An 18423-nucleotide genomic window follows, 5' to 3' on the forward strand; every position below is an offset into this window, starting at 1 on the left:
ATCATCACAAGATTTGGTCTACCCCACACCCTTATCATAGACAACGGAATCTAATTTGTCGGCACACAAGTCAAGGCATTCCTATAAAAATGGCGCATCACTCAAGCATTTTCTACACCTAGATATGCACAAAGCAATAGCCAAGCAGAGGCCACAAACAAATCCATCAAAGAGAATCTCCAAAAAAAGTTAGAGAGCAAGAAAAATCAATGGCCAGAACAACTCGAAAACATCTTATGGGCATACAGAACAACAGCCCGAGCCAGTACCGATGAGTCTCTTTTCACACTTTGCTTCGGAACAGAAGTAGTCATACAATCAGAACTTACAATCATAATCACACGTTCTGGCATCGTCGAATCAGGAGAAAATGACAACATCTTACCCAAAGAAGTCGACCTCCTAGAGGAGCGAAGGGAAAATGTTGCAATATCCCTAGCTCGGTATCACCAAACCATCCAACGATCTTATAACAAGAAGGTCGTCCCAAGATCTTTCCAAGCTGGTGAGCCAAGCTTGACCCAACTTGGGAAGGCCCATACATAATTCACAAAGTCGCTGGAAATGGAGCTTACTAGATCAAAACTCAGCTCGGTGATGTGCTTCCCCGACCTTGGAATACAACTCTACTCAAGCGTTTTTACCATTAATTTGTCTATAGATGTATCAATCAATATATATGAATAAAATTTTATCAACATTTTGCGAATAAATATTATCCTTGCATTACATGAGTGCCACACATCTTGCACTCGCTACTCGATCTGGGATATCAAAGTAACTGACCTAGCACCAATGTCAGGGTTAAACACGACTCAACTATAATTACCACACAATGATTAATTATCAATCAAATTCAATCCATGGTCCCCCAAAAGGACCGCAAATCAACTTAACATCAATGCCAGGGTTGAGAATGATTCAACTATAATTGCCACGTAAAGGCTAATTATCATTCAAATATAATCCAAGGTACCACCAAAAGGACCACAAGTCAACTTAAAGCCTTTGAAAGGGTTAAGTTTGACTCAACTATAATTACCATTCAAATGCTAATTATCAGTCAAAAATCAATAAGAAGTTCCCCCAAAAGGAACCACTCAATCAATACACACACCTAAGGACACGAAGAAACCTAGGTGCCAACTACGCGCATCTATTAGGTCGTACACAAGCACATACGACCTACAATCATCAGAGAATCTAACAAAGTATGACAGGTCGTCGAGTCTACTACTATGCAACACAAGTCTTCAAATAATAAAACAAAAAGCAAGGGAAGCAATCACATTCATACAAAATTCACAAACAATCTCATTTCAAAACAAGTAAGTAATTTAAATATTTTTACTTAATACAATTTTGATTAGATACTAGAGGCCCACAAGTTATCCTGGGAAAACTATCTCAGCATCCCCATCAAAATAAAGTTATCAGTATCAACAACAAAAGAAAAGATAGTTTAGAAACTTCATCCATAATCAATCAAAATTACAAGAAGAGCTCAATCAGTTGACATGATGCAGATTCTCCACATTCAAGGGGTCCAATTGGCAGCCCTCTTCACTAGCAGAGCTACTAGCCGGATCACCACTTACATTCAACACTTCAATGGTAGCATCTTCAGTGGGCTGAGCAGTTGGAGCAGCACCCAAATAGGTTGGTAGATCAGATCATTTACTAGCATCTACAACAGTACTTTCTACAGTTACTGTTGCAGCCCCACTTTCAATAGACATTTTTTAGGGTTTTGTACTTACGTTCTAGCTCCATGTAATCATCTACCAGAATGTAGACATCACCACTCTCTACCAGATCGATCAGGTCATTATATTCATTATGAGCTTACTAAGTAATGGCCTGTGATTGTTTGCTCCAGCAACCCAATGCACTACCTCCACCCTTGAAGCATCAAGAGACGACTGCAATAAGGCCACCTTCCCAGCCAAATCCCCGACCTAAGCCCTCAGCCCCACCACTTCAGCCCGTTCAACCTCTTGCATAACCAACAACTTGTCATAAGCCTCCTTTGCACCCTCCAGCTCCTTCTTGTACAGATCAGAGATAGTTGTCATCTCTCGCAACTTTCTATACATAGCCAGAACCTGACAAACCAACAAAATAAGTCAAAAAGCAATAACTTAAAGCACAAAACAAAACCTTAGATCGGAAGGACACTCATAAAATAGATCGAGTGATCCATATCTTTTAGATTTGCCTCTAGATCCTTCCCAGTCTCCAGCTGATGCCTATCTCTATCTAGGGCAATACTCTCCAGCAGCCCATTCGCAACTAGTAAAGACTTGAAGCTACAGTCCCTATTCTTCACCAGCCGCGTCAACCCACTCACTAGGTCGTAGTAGGTGACTGTTCTATCCAGAACGTTAGACTCACCAGCCTTATCACCTTGGAGAGTACTCCTAGAGTCTTTGCATTTTTGGGCAGTTAGCTCAGTGTCACTAGCCTTCGTCTTGCCCCTAGCATCAGCCACCCCAACATCCACCGCCAGCTCCTTTAGGTTCATCCTCTTCAAAGAAGCCCTACCTGATGAAGTACGATCTTCCACCATAATAGGTCGTTCTTCAGATTCAGTTCGGGTCCTCTTAGCCCCCTCAGGCTCAGCTACCTCAGCCCGCCTCTTCAACTGAGGCCTACGAAAGGGAGCGGGAGCATCACCACCTCCCCCAGCACTCCTACCTCCACGACCCCCCTATCACTTTCACCCCCCTCAGGTCGTCTGGACATAGGACGGCTACCAGAGCCTCCTCCAATCGTTCTCACTCCATAAACAGGCACCCTCCTTTGATCATCTCTTTCTATCTCAGTATACGATCTAGAGTCAGAGATGTCAAAGACTAACTTTTGGACCCTTTTCTTCTGCTCAACCTTCTTTTGATTGATCTTCTCACCTCCGCGCTTCTTGAATTAATGTGCAACCTCTCCCAAGACATATCGTTTCTCCTCCCAACTTAAACAAGCAAACTTTTCTATAACCCCGGTACTCGAACGCCCATAAATAGCAACATCTGCAAAAACAAAATAAAGTTGTAAGAACGTTCAAAATATCAACTACCATACATACACTATGACCAATAATATAACGACCTACCATCCCACTTTATAGTATAATTCTCCAACTCCAAGTCAGAAGGACTGTAATTACCCACAACCAGTAAAGGCCTACGCCCCTAATCCTCCTTACTCACACCCACACAATCATAGCGAACTTCCTCTTTACCACCTGCAAGCTAAAATTCATATCAGATGACCTCTTCACAGAAAAATGCTCAAGCACATCTGATAAACAGATGTTATAACCCCTCTCGATCATTCAACAAATCCAACACATGAAAAACCCTCAAACTATTCCCCACGAAATGACAAGGAGCCTTTCCACAAAAGTTCAAAACCTCCACAGTAAGACGGGAGAACGGTAACCTCATCCCAGCCTTTAATTGACCATAACAAACCACAACGCCCCCATCCCGAGGAACGTAATCCAAGCTAAATACATTCCTCTCTCCACCCAGGTCGTAGACAGCCAGATAGGAGTTCACCCAACCAAACTCCTCCCTCAAAGCAGTAGTACAATCTACTGACCTAGGTACCGCCTCCTCAGCCATCGTCTCTAATGAGGAAGATGATGACGCCTCACCTCCACTACGAGCCCTAACACCACCATTTTCATCACTTACAGTTATCTCTCTCCACCGATCCAACTCAACTTCCCCACTCAAACTGTCACTAGTAATTGACATGAAAAAAGGAAAACGGTAACAAAAAGATCAAATTTTTTAGATCAAAAGAGACGCACTTGAAGACAAAATGTTGAAAAGTTTTGGTTTGTTTTTTTTCTTTTCTTTCTCTCTGCTTTTGCTTCCTTTGCGTTGATAGAATGAGGAAATGAAAGACCGCTAGAAAACAAACTCTTCAGCTGCACAAATCTCAAAAATAGACAAAATATTTTGCCTTCCCCACAAAATGTAATCATAATCTCGCCCACAAACCGCCACGATTTGGGCCCATGGATCAGATCCAACAATTCCCGCACATTTTCCAAAACTGTTCAAACAAAGCCAGCTGTGTGACATGTGTGGAAAGCTTTATTTTATTTTTTCTTTTCACACCACAGCTGTCCAAAAAATAAATAAAATAAAGGGGGTTGTGTAAGTACCCTCTATTCTCAAACATATCACTACAGCACACGTATCCACACACCAGGTCGTATCTTCACAACTCGTACATCACCAAGTCGTACCACGCCACCAGGACATAACAACGACCCAAACTCAGGTCATCCCAAATATTTAACACAGCCATATATGGAAGCAAATTATCTACCGTGATCCTGAAGCTCAGTCAACGCACCAATCAAGAAAACATTTACTTTGTAACATCAAAAGTAATGATGAATCATCAAGATAGCACAAAATATGGATCTACACTTGACAACGACTTGGAACAAATAAGGAAAGTTAGCTCAAACATCTATAAGTAGAAAGAGATGAACTACGTAAGGCTTGATTCAAATTTACCCAAGAAACTTGATACATAGGCAACTCTTATCCCAAGAAAGAGTGCAGTCATTCCCTAACAAACTCAACATCAGGTCGTAGGTACAAAATCTACACCTCTACAGATGCCAACGTACACTATAGACAATACTGGTTGCGTGCGGGCCAGGTAATGTAATTTTGTTGTTGTTGTGAAGCTAAATTTTTATTTAGATAATCCGAGCTTTGCATATTCCAATAGCATCATAGAAGACATCCATACTTACAAACATTGGGGTTTTATCCCACCAAACAAAAGAGAAAATATGAAGGAAAGACAAGTCACTAAAAGGCCATGTTGATTACTCAACATTTTGACCTTGCCATCTAAAGTTCTTAACCCGAGATGCAGCATATGAAGCAAAAACATCCGCACAATTGTTCCCTTTCCTATAGCACCAACAGAACTTGACCTCATCAAAATTTCGTAGTAATATCTTGATTTGGTTTGCTATTCTTGACAATATCCAATTGCAACTGGCTGTCCCATCTGTCATGACCTTAAATAGTAGTTGAGAATCAGTTTCAAATACTATGCCAGGTAATATATTTAAAAATATCTGTTAAACACTTCAACATATATATATATATACCGCCCGGCTCCTAAAATGACCTTAACTAAGTACCAAATCTAAAACAACCACAATTTCACCTACAAAATAATTTAAAACCTAATTTTTTGTACATATGATCTACTAACTATAAAGAACATCTCAACAAAAATTCAACTCGTTTGACAATTTTTAACATTGGCAAAAGATGATTACAAAAACTAGACATTTCTGAACCATTAGATATTTTTAAAAATGGACAACAATTTTTATCGAAGTTAGAGGATATCAAACGAGTTGAATTTTTGTAAAGATATTTTTTATGGGTAGTAGATAATATGCACAAAAGATTAGGTTTTAAATTATTTTGTAGGTGAAATTGGGGTTGTTTTAGATTTGGTCCTTTTATATTGTAGGCCCGTGCATACGCACCGGCTCTTTTGAAAACATTTAATTTTTTTTTAGAAAATTGGAACTACCACTTTAGTCGCTAACCCGTTTTAATTTTCTAACAAATTGTTTTAAATGAAGTTTTAATTAAATTTTAAAACCCCGTTTTTTCAATTGGGAGAGAGATCATGTTTTAATAGGAGAATAATTCCCATTTTAATTAGATATGCTAGATTTTCTCTTTTCAATAGGGGATGAATTCCTATTTTAATAGGAGAATGATTCCCGCTTTAATTAGAAGTGTTAGAATTTGTTTTAATATGAGAAGAATTCCCGTTATAATAGGAGATTAATTCCTGTTGTAAAAAAAAGATTCTCGTTTTTCAAATAGGAGAGAAATTCCCATTTTAATAGGAGATGACATGGAATTTTAATAGAGCTCAAAAAATACCCCTTGTGGGAGCTTTAATATATTATATATATATATATATATATATATATATATATATATATATATATATATATATATATATATATATATATATATATATACTTTCAAACCGATCCCCTACTTAACGGGTGTCGTTATATTAAATTATTTTAAAAAATATTAGCAACTATTCATAGCTATGAGATATGAAAATTATATTAATCACTTGTTTAAATTTTTTGCATCACTCTCTATCAAACGAAAGCACCAAATCTTGGTAAAACCCGTCGATTTATTTTGGTTGTTATGTTTAATAATAGAAGTTTGATTGAAATTTTATGAGAATGCTCAATATGGTGAAGATGATATTGAAGCTACTTAAATAGCAAGACATTCTCAATCATAATAAAATAATTATAATAAGTACTGCTTAAAATGCAAAACTATACTTGTCGAGATATTATATTCTCCCTATATATAATACAACTATATTTCGAGGTTAGTTCAATGCATTTGCATCAAGTTTCTAATTTTACGTTAATTATTCTTTGAGGCTAGTTCAATGTATGTAGTTGAATCTAGTTTCCGATTTTCCATTAATTATTCTTTGAGGTTAATTCAATGTAGTTGTATCAAATTTTTGATTTCCCGTTAATTATTATTTGAGGTTAGTTTAGTACAGTTGCACCAAGTTTACGATTTTCTGTTAGTTATTCATTAAAATTAATTCAGTGCAGTTCCATCTAGTTTTCAATGTTTCGTTAATGACTCTTTGAGATTAGTTAATTGCATTTGCATTAAGGTTCTAATTTTCCATTAATTACTCTTTGAGGTTAGTTTAATACATCTGCATCCAGTTTCTGATTTCCCGTTAATTACTTTTCAAAGTTAGTTCGCATCTAGTTTCCAATCAATTTCGAGTTATTTATGCTTTGAGGGTAGTTCGATGTAGTTACATCCGGTTTTCGATTTCTAGTTAACTATTCTTTAAGATTATTTTAATGCATTTGTATCCAGTTTCTGATTTTCCGTTAAATATTCATCAAGTATATTGCATCCAATTTCTGATTTCCCGGCCTGTTAGTTAATATATGATTTTAGTTTAATGCAGTTACATCTAGTTTTCTATTTTCCGTTAATTATTCTTTGAGGTTAGTTCAATGCAGTTGCATCCAATTTCTGATTTTCCATTAATTATTTTTCGAGGTTAGTTTAATGTATTTGCAGCAAGTTTTCGATTTCCCATTAATTATTTTTTGAAGTTTGTTCAATGCAGTTGCATCAAATTTATGATTTCCCATTAATTATTCATTGAGGTTAGTTCAGTGCATTTGCATCTATTTTTTTATGTTTCTATATTCGTTAATTAGTCTTTAGATTAGTTCATTATATTTGCATACAACTTTCGATTTTTCATTTATAATTCTTGAAGGTTAGTTCAATACATCTGCATCTAGTTTATGATTTATGATTATTTATGCTTTGAGATTTTAATTAGTTCAATGCAATTTCATCCGATTTCTGATTTTCCGTTAACTATTCTTTGAGGTTATTTTAATGTATTTGCATGTAGTTTCTGATTTCCCGGCAATTATTCTATGAGGTTAATTCAATGCAGTTGCATTTGGTTTTTTATTTCCTGTTAATTATATTTTGAGGTTAGTTCAATGCATTTGCATCAAGTTTCTGATTCATCGTTAATTATTATTTGAGGTTTGTTTGATGTATTTTTGCATACCATTTCCGATTTATAGTTAAATATTTTTCAAGTATTTGCATCCAATTTCTAATTTTCCATTAGTTATTCTCTGACGTTAGTTTAATACAGTTGCATCGAGTTTCCGATTTCTAATTAATTACTTTTTGAGTTTAGTTTATTGCATTTACATAAAATTTTTAATTTCTCGTTAATTACTCTTTGAGCTCAGTTCAATGTATTTGAATCCAGTTTTCGATTTTCTTTTAATTATCCAATGTGGTGTGTAATACCAACTTTATACTTATCCATATGTAGTGTCCTTGCAAACATGACATAAAAATAAATTATGCTTGATTTATTATATTGGATCATCAAACATTATCCAGTTTCCGATTTTCCGTTAATTATTATTTAAATTATATACCTGACTTAGTATGTGGGATCTTCAAAGATTATCTACGAACGGGCCCTGTCATATTAATTATTATGAAAAATATATTCAACTATATATACATAACTATTATATACATATATTATATTGTTCACTCATCCAAATTTCTTATAATATGTAAACCTCACGTACTCTCTATTAAAAAAAAATAACTCGTCATTGATAAAACCCTTCAACTTCATTTGTTGTTTAATAATAGAAGTTTGATTAAAGTTTTATAAAATTGTCTAATAAGATAAAGTTCATATTGAAGCTACTTGAATAGCAAGGTGTTCCCAATTATATGAAAAAAGATTAGATAAACACCGTTTTAAATGCAAAACTATACTTATCGAGACATTCAATTCCCACAATATATAACACAACTATATTTTGAAGTTAGTTCAATGCATTTGCATCCAATTTCGGATTTTCTGTTATTTATTTTTTTAGGTTAATTCAATGCAGTTGCATCCAGTTTTCGATTTCTTGTTAATTATTCTTTGCTGTAGTTTAATGCATTTGCATCCAATTTCCAATTTACTGCTAATTATTCTTCGAGCTCAGTTAAATGCATTTGCATCTAGTTTCCGATTTTCCGTTAATCATTTTTTTAGATTAGTTTAATACATTTGCATCCGGCCAGTTTTCGATTTCTCGTTTATTATTCGATGAGGTTATATTTGCATCTAGTTTCTGATTTCCGTTAATTATTGTTTGAGGTTAGTTCAATGAATTTGCATCCAATTTCTGATTTTCCATTAATTATTTCTTGAGGTTACTTCAATGCATTTGCATCAAATTTATTTTTTGAAATTAGTTTAGTGTAGTTGCATCTAGTTTCCGATTTCCCGTTAATTATTTGTAAAGATTAGTTTCACGCATTTGTATCATGTTTCCAATTTATAGTTATTTGTTTTAGGTTAGTTCAATACAGTTGCATCCAGTTTCCGATTTCCCGATAATTTAATTTATGAGGGTTAGTTCAATGTATTTGCATCCAGTTTCCAATTTCCTGATAATTATTTGTTGGTGTTAGTTTGATGTATGTGCATTCAAGTTTTGATTTCCCGTTATTTATTCTTTGAGGTTAGTTTAATGCAGTTGTATCAATATTCTAATTGTCCATTAATTAATTTTTAAGATTAGTTTAATGCTTGCATGTGCATCCAATTTTCGATTTCCCGTTAAATATTATTTGAGGTTAGTTCGATGTATTTGCATCTAGTTTTCTGTTTCTCATTAATTGTTCTTTGACGTTAGTTTCATGCAATATTATATATATTTGAAAATATTTGTTATTATTGGGGGGGTTTTTTTACCAGTTGCTATTATATATTTTGTGATGTTATTTTTTGTATAATTTAATTTTCCATATGTAATTTGTTTTGGTTTGGTTTGGTATATAATTTATTTAAGCCCAACGTCTACTTTAACTAAATCAATAGTTATATAAATTATTTAAGCCAACGTTCATTTTAACTGAATCTCATTATTCCGCTAAAATTGGAAATTATAAAATTCATAAATTTAATTAGAATATGTCGTAATTATTGTGGCCTGTGGTTTTTGAAATCCTTAACTATGACTAAATTTTACACCTCAAATTGATTCAACTTTATTTGTTAGACCCATATATATAGTGCATACAATATAATTTTATTTGTTTTTGGTGTACACTATTACTTATTTTATGATTAGTTTACTCTTTTTTTTCTTTTTTTCCCAGTCACATGTGTGGTTAACAAATGCATAAAGTAAATGTTCAAGCAACTCAATTCATTTTTTTCATTTGTTCTTTCATAGTTTCATTATCATTTTCTAGAAAGAAACTTTGTTATGTTAAACTTCACCTGAGATTAGTGTGGAAACTATTATTTGTGGCGTAAGGGTATTAGGAAAATCGTTTTTGGTTGAAAATATTGCTTTTTGCAATTTAGTTATTTTTTTTAGGTTAGTTCAATACAGTTGCATCCAATTTCCGATTTCCCGGTAATTTAATCTCTGAGGGTTAGTTCAATGTATTTGCATCCAGTTTCCAATTTCCCGACAATTATTTGTTGGTGTTAGTTTGATGTATTTGCATCCAAGTTTTGATTTTCCGTTAATTATTTTTTGAGGTTAGTTTAATACAATTGTATCAATATTCTGATATATTGTCCATTAATTAATTTTTAAGATTAGTTTATTAGTTTAATGTTTGCATGTGCATCCAATTTCTGATTTCCTGTTAAATATTATTTGAGGTTAGTTCAATGCATTTGCATCTAGTTTTCTGTTTCTCGGTAATTGTTCTTTGACGTTAGTTTCATGCAGTATTATATATATTTGAAAATATTTGTTATTATTGGGGTTTTTTTTTCAATTGCTATTATATATTTTGTGATGTTATTTTTTATATAATTTAATTTTCCACATGTAATTTGTTTTGGTTTGGTTTGGTTTGGTATATAATTTATTTAAGCCCAACGTCTATTTTAACTAAATCAATAATTATATAATTTATTTAAGCCAACGTCCGTTTTAACTGAATCTCGTTATTCCGCTAAAATTGGAAATTATAAAATTCATAAATTTAATTAGAATATATCGTAATTATTGTGGTATATGGTTTTTGAAATCCTTAACTATGACTAAATTTTACACCTCAAATTGATTCAACTTTATTTGTTATGCCCATATATATATTGCATACAATACAATTTTATTTGTTTTTGGTGTACACTATTACTTATTTTATGATTAGTTTTTTTTTTCCCCCTTTTTTCCAGTTACATGTGTGGTTAACAAATGCATAAAGTAAATGTTCAAGCAACTCAATTCATTTTTTCATTTGTTCTTTCATTGTTTCATTATCATTTTCTAGAAAGAAATTTTGTTATGTTAAACTTCGTCTGAGATTAGTGTGGAAACTATTCTTTGTAGCTTAAGGATTTTAGGAAAATCGTTTTTGGTTAAAAATATTATTTTTTGCAATTTAGTTTTTTTTTTTCCCGTAATTAGCTATATGTTTTAGAAAAAGTTGGATATTCTGTGAAACTCTAGATGAGATTGTTTATTTATTTATAACCTATTTTTTTATAATTAGTAATAGAGTTTAGAAAAAATTGGAGTCTCTAGAGTGCTCCAAAAAATAGATCGGTGAGGGTATAACTATAATATATATCTAAAGATTTGGATTTTTTTTTTTTTTCCGTAATTAGTATTAGAGTTTAGAAAAAGTTGGAGACTCTGTAAAGTCTTGAAAAATAGAGCCAAGAGGGTATAGCTATAATATATATCTAAGGATATATATATAGCTATAAGTTGTAGGCCCGTGCATACGCACCAGCTCTTTTGAAAATATTTAGTTTTTTTTAAGAAAATTGGGACTACCGTTTTAGTTGCCCTTAATCCGTTTTAATTTTATAACAAATTGTTTTAAATAAAGTTTTAATTAAATTTTAAAACCCCATTTTTTCAATTGGGAGAGAAATCATGTTTTAACAGGAGAATAATTTCCATTTTAATTAGATATGTTAGATTTTCTCTTTTCATTCCCATTTTAATAGGAGAATGATTCCTACTTTAATTAGGAGTGTTGGAATATGAAAGGAATTTCCGTTATAATAAGAGATGAATTTCTGTTGTAAAAAAAAAGATTCTCGTTTTTCAAATAGAAGAAAAAAGTTCCCGTTTTAATAAGAGATGGCGTGGAATTTTAATACAGCTCGAAAAATACCCCTTGTGGGAGCTTTAATATTAAGACTAGCTTGTAGCCCGTGCATACGCACCGGCTCTTTTGAAAACATTTAGATTTTTTTTTCTAACCCGTTGACTACCGTTTTAGTCGATAACCCGTTTTAATTTTTTAACAAATTGTTTTAAATTAAGTTTTAATTAAGTTTTAAAATCCCGTTTTTTCAATTGGAAAAGATAAAGTTTTAATAGGAGAAGGATTCCCGCTTTAATTAGAAGTGTTAGAATTTGTTTTAATAGGATAAGAATTCTCGTTATAATAGAAGAGGAATTTCCATTTTTCAAATAGGAGAGAAATTTCCATTTTAATAGGAGATGACGTGAAATTTTAATAGAGCTCGAAAAATACCCCTTTTGAGAGCTTTAATATTAAGATATAGATATATCACGGAATTTTAGTGGACTCAATGTTCTGCAGCCGCGACACTTGCTATTACGATATTAGTATCACCCCGTAGCATGCCTACTCTTGTCATCTTAAAATTATTTTGGCCTTAATAACTTGATGGTATATAGTTTATGAACCCAGCTCATCGCAGGATTATTTGTGTACTGGTATCTGGACAATCTGGAAGTTGGATTTCCACTATAGCCTGAGCAATGTGGATAATCATCAGCTGAAAATGTTTCGTAATATAGAACTTGCGTCTATTTAAAATTTTAGTATTTTTTACTTTAACAGCTCGGGGTCAAAACTAAGGCATTGTCATATATACTTATAGTATTTGAAAGGGTTAATTAGTATTATCCCACTAGATGAGCCAATTAGGATTTCTCTCTTACTAGAAAGAGAAATTAGAGTCTCCTCTCTCTTTTTTGTATGTATTTGGAGAGAGATTCTAATTGCCTGTCTAGAGAGAGAAATCCTAATTGGCTCATTATCTAATGGGGATAAGACTAACTAACCCTTTTAGAGATAATAAATATCGAATGATAAATGAAGTATCCAAAGAAGTTATAACTAAAGGGCATCTGAATTTAACTCTTTAAGACAGAGAAACCACAATTTCAACCTTCATGTACATGTTGATCATATCATGCCATGGTTTAATTAGTTACAATCATCCACTGATCCACAAACCATTTCAAAATTTTATTGAATCGAATGATCAGACACTGAACAGAAAATTTATAAACCCAATACAACCCCAGACAAATATCCTAACAGCGCGCAGGGGGACATGCTTTGGGTGCATTCCACTTCTGCCGCTTCTCCGAGACACCGGTTGACAAATACACCCAGAAATTTTCTGGGTTGTGTCTTCCATTACTAATCAATAGTGGCTACAACTTCCGACTAACTTTCCCTGACATTTCAAGCTGGGATTGCTCTTCTGCCTTATTTGTCCCCATATAAGGATCCAGTACCGATAAGTTGAACAAACACACCTTGAGAAGAGTATCAACAGGATCCCAAATCTGAGGTACTTAAAGAACATGATGAATAAAATGCAAAATAGACTTGTTTTAAAACAAAAGGGATCTGTACGGACACTTGAGTATATTGATTAAACACCATGAAGAATATATTTACAACAGCAGCAATCTCACATAATAAACCGGATCTAAGGCTTCATCATAAGTTATTAACTAGGAGATTCGCATAAATTCCACCAATATTTTATTTGCTTTTTGACCTTTGAATATGTAGTAGATAACTAGATGGTAGCAAATTTGCTTGTGATGTTTACATGTAAACCAATTACAAATTAAGAAACAACTTTGCAATCAACTAAGCACCATAGCGTTTTAACAACCAGTAGTGTTACTACATAAGATATGTGAAACACTTGAGTTTGAGAATTATGTTTGTCTCTGTTGAGCTCATAGTAAAAGTTTTTTTTTTTTTTTTTTTTTTTTTTTTAAGTTATGGGGTTAAGGCAGACCCCCACCGGTTCATAGTAAAAGTTGACAGCTCAACTAGACAAAAGATATCAAGGTTTCTGGCAATCATGGATGTTCTCTTAAAAAATCAGAGCTGAGACTCTACCAGGTTGTGCAATATCAGTGTGTAAGTATTAGTCAGACCAGTCATATTGTTCCTCTTTAAAGAAGGGTTGAAGGAGATCTTTGACGTATGGATGTTCCCATTCCAGTGAATCCCACCACTCTCTGCTTCCTTTGATTTGTTGGAAAGCAGGTTGAGACGGATCATCGCTGCTGAACTTTGGGAGCCTCCTCAACTCAACACATTCTAATACTTTTACAGTTTCAAGGGAATCACAAACCATAACTCCCTTCCAAATGATCTTCAGCTTCGATAGTTCTGCCAGCTGCAACTTCCGTAAACTAGGAAGTCTGATGGTAATAACACTTTCGCTCGCTTTATCTGTTTCATGTTCTGCTATGAAAATCTCCTCCATTTCTTCACAGTTAGAAACTTCAATCTCTTCGAGGTTTTGAAGTTGCCGCAACAACCTTGTGGAGAACAAGGTCTTTAGTCCAGCACAACTCCCTACACTAACGTACCGCAAAGAGTTGCTAAACATAAATACCCGAGTCCATGTGCTTTTCAGGTTTGGTAAGCCATACAAAGTTAACTCCCGTAATCTGCTGCTACAGCTGCCTTCTTCATCTATCTCATCTTCCTGTTTTTCATCTGCTACTGTTATCAGCTCCTCCATTTCATCACAGTTCCGGACAATGAGTGTTTCCAGGTTTTGGAGCTGCAGTAAAAACTTAGATGAGAATAAAATTTTGAGACTACCACATCCATAGATGTTCAATTCCTTCAAACAAAAAAGAGTGCCACTTGCTGTAGCGATCCCCTTATATATGGTGCTCAGTTTCGGACAATTAGAGATTTCCATCATCTCCAGGCTCTCCAGTAAGAGAGTACCGACCTCTTCTTCTTTTGATGACGAGATATACTCCATTATTTTACAATTATAGATGTGACACTCTCTCAGATCCCTCTGATCTTTCAAGCATACAAAACCCGACAAGCTGGTGAGGTCATGGAATTCTTCAATGGAAATGAACTGAGTTTCTTGAGGAAGTGAGACGGTACAACTAGGAATACTGTGACAATTACACATTTTCACACTTCTGCTATGAGAACCCCAGAAAAATCTAGAATTTCCTGCAACAATGTAGAACTCTTTCAACCCGTTGAATTTTCGTGATCCAGCATAACTATTATAGTCAGACAAATCACGAAAGTTTATGAAAATGTTTTCCAAGCGTGTCAAGCATAGGAGTTCCTCCACAAAATCTTTCTCTGCTCCTGGTGCATATATTTTATCAACTTGTGTGCCATAAAAGTTCAATTCTTGGAGTGAAGACAGTTTTGATATTAATCCTTTGGGAATTACTCCTCTTAGTTTTTCCATCATACTGAGATTAAGGCGCTTGAGGTTCACCAACATTTCCATCCCTGGAGGCAGTTCTTCTAAGGCAGTTGCTTCGAGCTCCAACACTTCCAGTGATTGGACCTTGGATAATGAAGGTAGTCCTTTCAACTTCGAACAGCCACGTAAGAGTAATGCACGGAGTTTCACCAAGTCTGATACTGAATCCGGTAGGAATTGTACATCAGTCTCACGTATGTCAAGAACCCTAAGACCTTGCATATGCACAAAGAAACAATGTGCTATATGTTTCAATCCATTACTTAGCAATGGGCTGCGAATAAGTAGCAAAGTAGTTAGTTGAGGACATTTAGGGCTTATTGAAATCTCTTCAACACAACTTCCAGTAAAAGAAACCCTCTGGAGATCTTCTCTCCATTCTTCCTCATTCAGCAGTGCTTTTAACTGTGGACCAGCATTAACCATGAATTTTGTTCTTGCGATGTGAAGAGCCATAACCCTGATTAAATCATGCATTAATACAAAATCTTTTGAAGGATAAGATGCATTGTGAACAGATTCTAGCATGCCACATCGTTTTAGTTTATTCAATACAACATAGCCTCGATCCCTCTCATCCTCCATGTTCCTCCCCTTGATTAGCCCTTCCATGACCCAATGGTCAATCAACTCCCTTGAGTCAATCTTGAAATCTTCGGGATATAATGCACAATACAAGAAACATTGTTTGAGAATATCATCTTTCAGTTCATTATAACTGAACTTCAGACGCTCAATAACCTGCTCTTCCATGTCCACGTCCAAACTTGTTGTTTCTTTCAAATCATTTAAAGCAATTCTCCACTCTCGAATGTCATCCTTCCCTCTCATAGCTCCACCAATTGTGACGAGTGCAAGAGGCAAACAAGCACATTCTTCTACAATAGCCTTTGCAACCTTTACTACTTCTGGAACGATATCTACGCCAACAGTTTCAATGAATAGTTCCCATGCCTCATCCTCTGATAAAGGTTCTACTTTAATATGTTTTTGGCATTGCATCCTATGGCATACTTCCAATGACCTAGAGGTCAGCACTAGTTTGCACCCAAAATCTTTAAGAGGCTCGGGAATTCCTATCTCCTGTAAAGAAAATGCTTTCCACATATCGTCTAAGATAAACACGATTCTCCCTCTATTACGCAGTGCTCTGAGCAATAATGACGCCCTTCTAGCATCATCTTTTTCAACCGATAGATCCGTATCGACTACATTTGCAATGTCATGTTGAAGTTTATGAATATTTGAGTCCCCCGATACAGTGACCCAAAGAACCTTATCAAAACAATGTTTCTCTTTCAGGAGTCGGTCATTGACACTCTTCATCATGGTCGTTTTGCCCACACCGCCCATCCCATAGACACCGATTTTGCTAACTTCATCACCCATTAAGCACTCCCAAACCATCTCTAGATTCTTCTCAGCAGTAGTTTTACCAATTAATCTTGGTGGCATCATTTCAATCCCCATTGTTGGGACAAAAATAGCTAAACGCTCTTCTGAGAACTGACCATCCCTGTCTAAAAGATTAGCCTCTATAATTAACCTTGTGATTTCTTTGCCAAAGTTCAGTCGTGATTTACAATCAAGTAAAACCCCATTTAAGCACCTTTTTGCTAATCTTGCTTTCTGTTCCAGGCCTTCAACTCGAACTTTGAAATCATTGACTCTCAGCAGCCAATTTTCCACCTGACTTGTGCACGTCTTTCCTTTCACCTCTGCAATATGCAATCTTAATTTCACATCCTCCATTCGAGCAACTAAAACACCTTTTCTTTCCAGTAACATCCCAAATCCTCTAGTAGACCTTTTGATATACTTGTATTGTTTAGTGACTGGTTCACAGATGCAGCCACACATACAAGTTAGCACACTTCCAACAATTGCTCCAACAATTTCCATGCCTGCCCATAACAGTACATTAGTTCTTAAGAAATATATTAGTGAAGGTGAACAAAGAGAAATAACAATTACAAAGTTTACTTTTCCATAGGACTTCATGTGATAAAAGGAAATGAAAACCAGATGCCTAACTAGAGAAACTTCGAAAACCATATGCCTAACCACAAAAGCTTAAATAATACGAATGATCCATAAAGGAAAAAAGACAAAATATCTTGATCAGCAACTGGTCTTTTGGAAAATAATGTGCAATGTAAACTGTCCAAGTACTCTAGCATACATCAACCACAAATTATTACATCCGTAAGCTAGAGCTCTTAAATTTTACTCTATTTTTTGTTTTTTGGCCTAAATAGGTAGTTCTAATAACTAGCAGAGCTCACACTAAGGACGCTAAGAAAGGCTAATAAGAACGCTCCTATGAAGACAAGTGCAAACTATGTTTGTGGTAATGAGTACTCTCTTTCAGTCACACTTTAATTTAGCGTTCAAAAAGAAAAAAGAAAAATCTCTTCATCTCAATGTAATCCGGTGATATATTCTGCTCCTGTTTCTTATATAATCATTTAATTCTGGTACAAGAAATTAAGATTAATCAGATTAGAACAAGTACATGAGAAAACTTTTATGAAGTTGAGAATGCGACTCGATCTGAAACATGTATGCAAAATAATAAAGCAGAACAACAATTAATAGAGGAGGGAGAGGTTTGTGGGCATACCAAATCATTGATGCAAAACAAATGTGCTTGACATACTTAAGTTATTTCATGATCTTGATCACTACAACAAAGCAGGACATCGCACTCACTGAGAAAACGTTTAGTAACAGATTAGAAAAACATGAGGAAAAATGTTCCAAGACAAATTTAAATGAATTAGAATGAACTAGAAGAGGGTAGTCGACATCATGAGTGTTTTTGAATTATACACAGAAGATTTGACGTACATGAAACTACAAAAGTCTATAATTCGCTGACCTTAGACTTGTGGACAGTTTGATATAATAACTTTAGATTCTCTATCATTATATGCTCATTAACTATGAGCGACAAACCATGATCAGAAGATGAATGCCGCATATAGCGACTTGACTAACACACAATTAAAATGGTGGGCCTCCTCAATCAAGAACATCACAGGTAAGAAACTAAATGAGTACGTGACAAACTAAATGTTTGGTTCCAGTTGTCTCAAAAGTCACAACTTCTTACTTCGTTAATGTTTGGTCCGGTCCATTTTATGAATTAGGGCCACAAATAATAGGTAACGTATGAACCAGGTAAATTGTGAAACCACAAAATTCGTGTAGAGTGGATCTTTGGTTTTATTTTAATAAACAAACTAACCGTTCGTTGATGACATGAAAAATGAAATGAAA

General features: G+C 34.5%; 1 protein-coding gene across 1 annotated transcript; it reads right to left on the minus strand.

The window, feature by feature from the left end:
- Positions 1–13477: 13477 nt before the first annotated feature.
- On the minus strand, positions 13478–17982 carry LOC147504842 (putative disease resistance protein At4g27220). Its single transcript, XM_086557555.1, has 2 exons — positions 17765–17982; positions 13478–17045 (listed from the first exon to the last, which is right to left on the minus strand). Exon 2 carries the CDS (start codon positions 17041–17043, stop codon positions 13810–13812), a length of 3234 nt encoding a protein of 1077 aa, XP_086413681.1. The 5' UTR covers positions 17044–17045; positions 17765–17982; the 3' UTR covers positions 13478–13809.
- Positions 17983–18423: the final 441 nt, after the last annotated feature.

The sequence above is a fragment of the Coptis chinensis genome, chromosome 4 (genome assembly GCF_015680905.1).
Source record: "Coptis chinensis isolate HL-2020 chromosome 4, ASM1568090v1, whole genome shotgun sequence".
In the NCBI taxonomy this organism is placed as follows: domain Eukaryota; kingdom Viridiplantae; phylum Streptophyta; class Magnoliopsida; order Ranunculales; family Ranunculaceae; genus Coptis; species Coptis chinensis.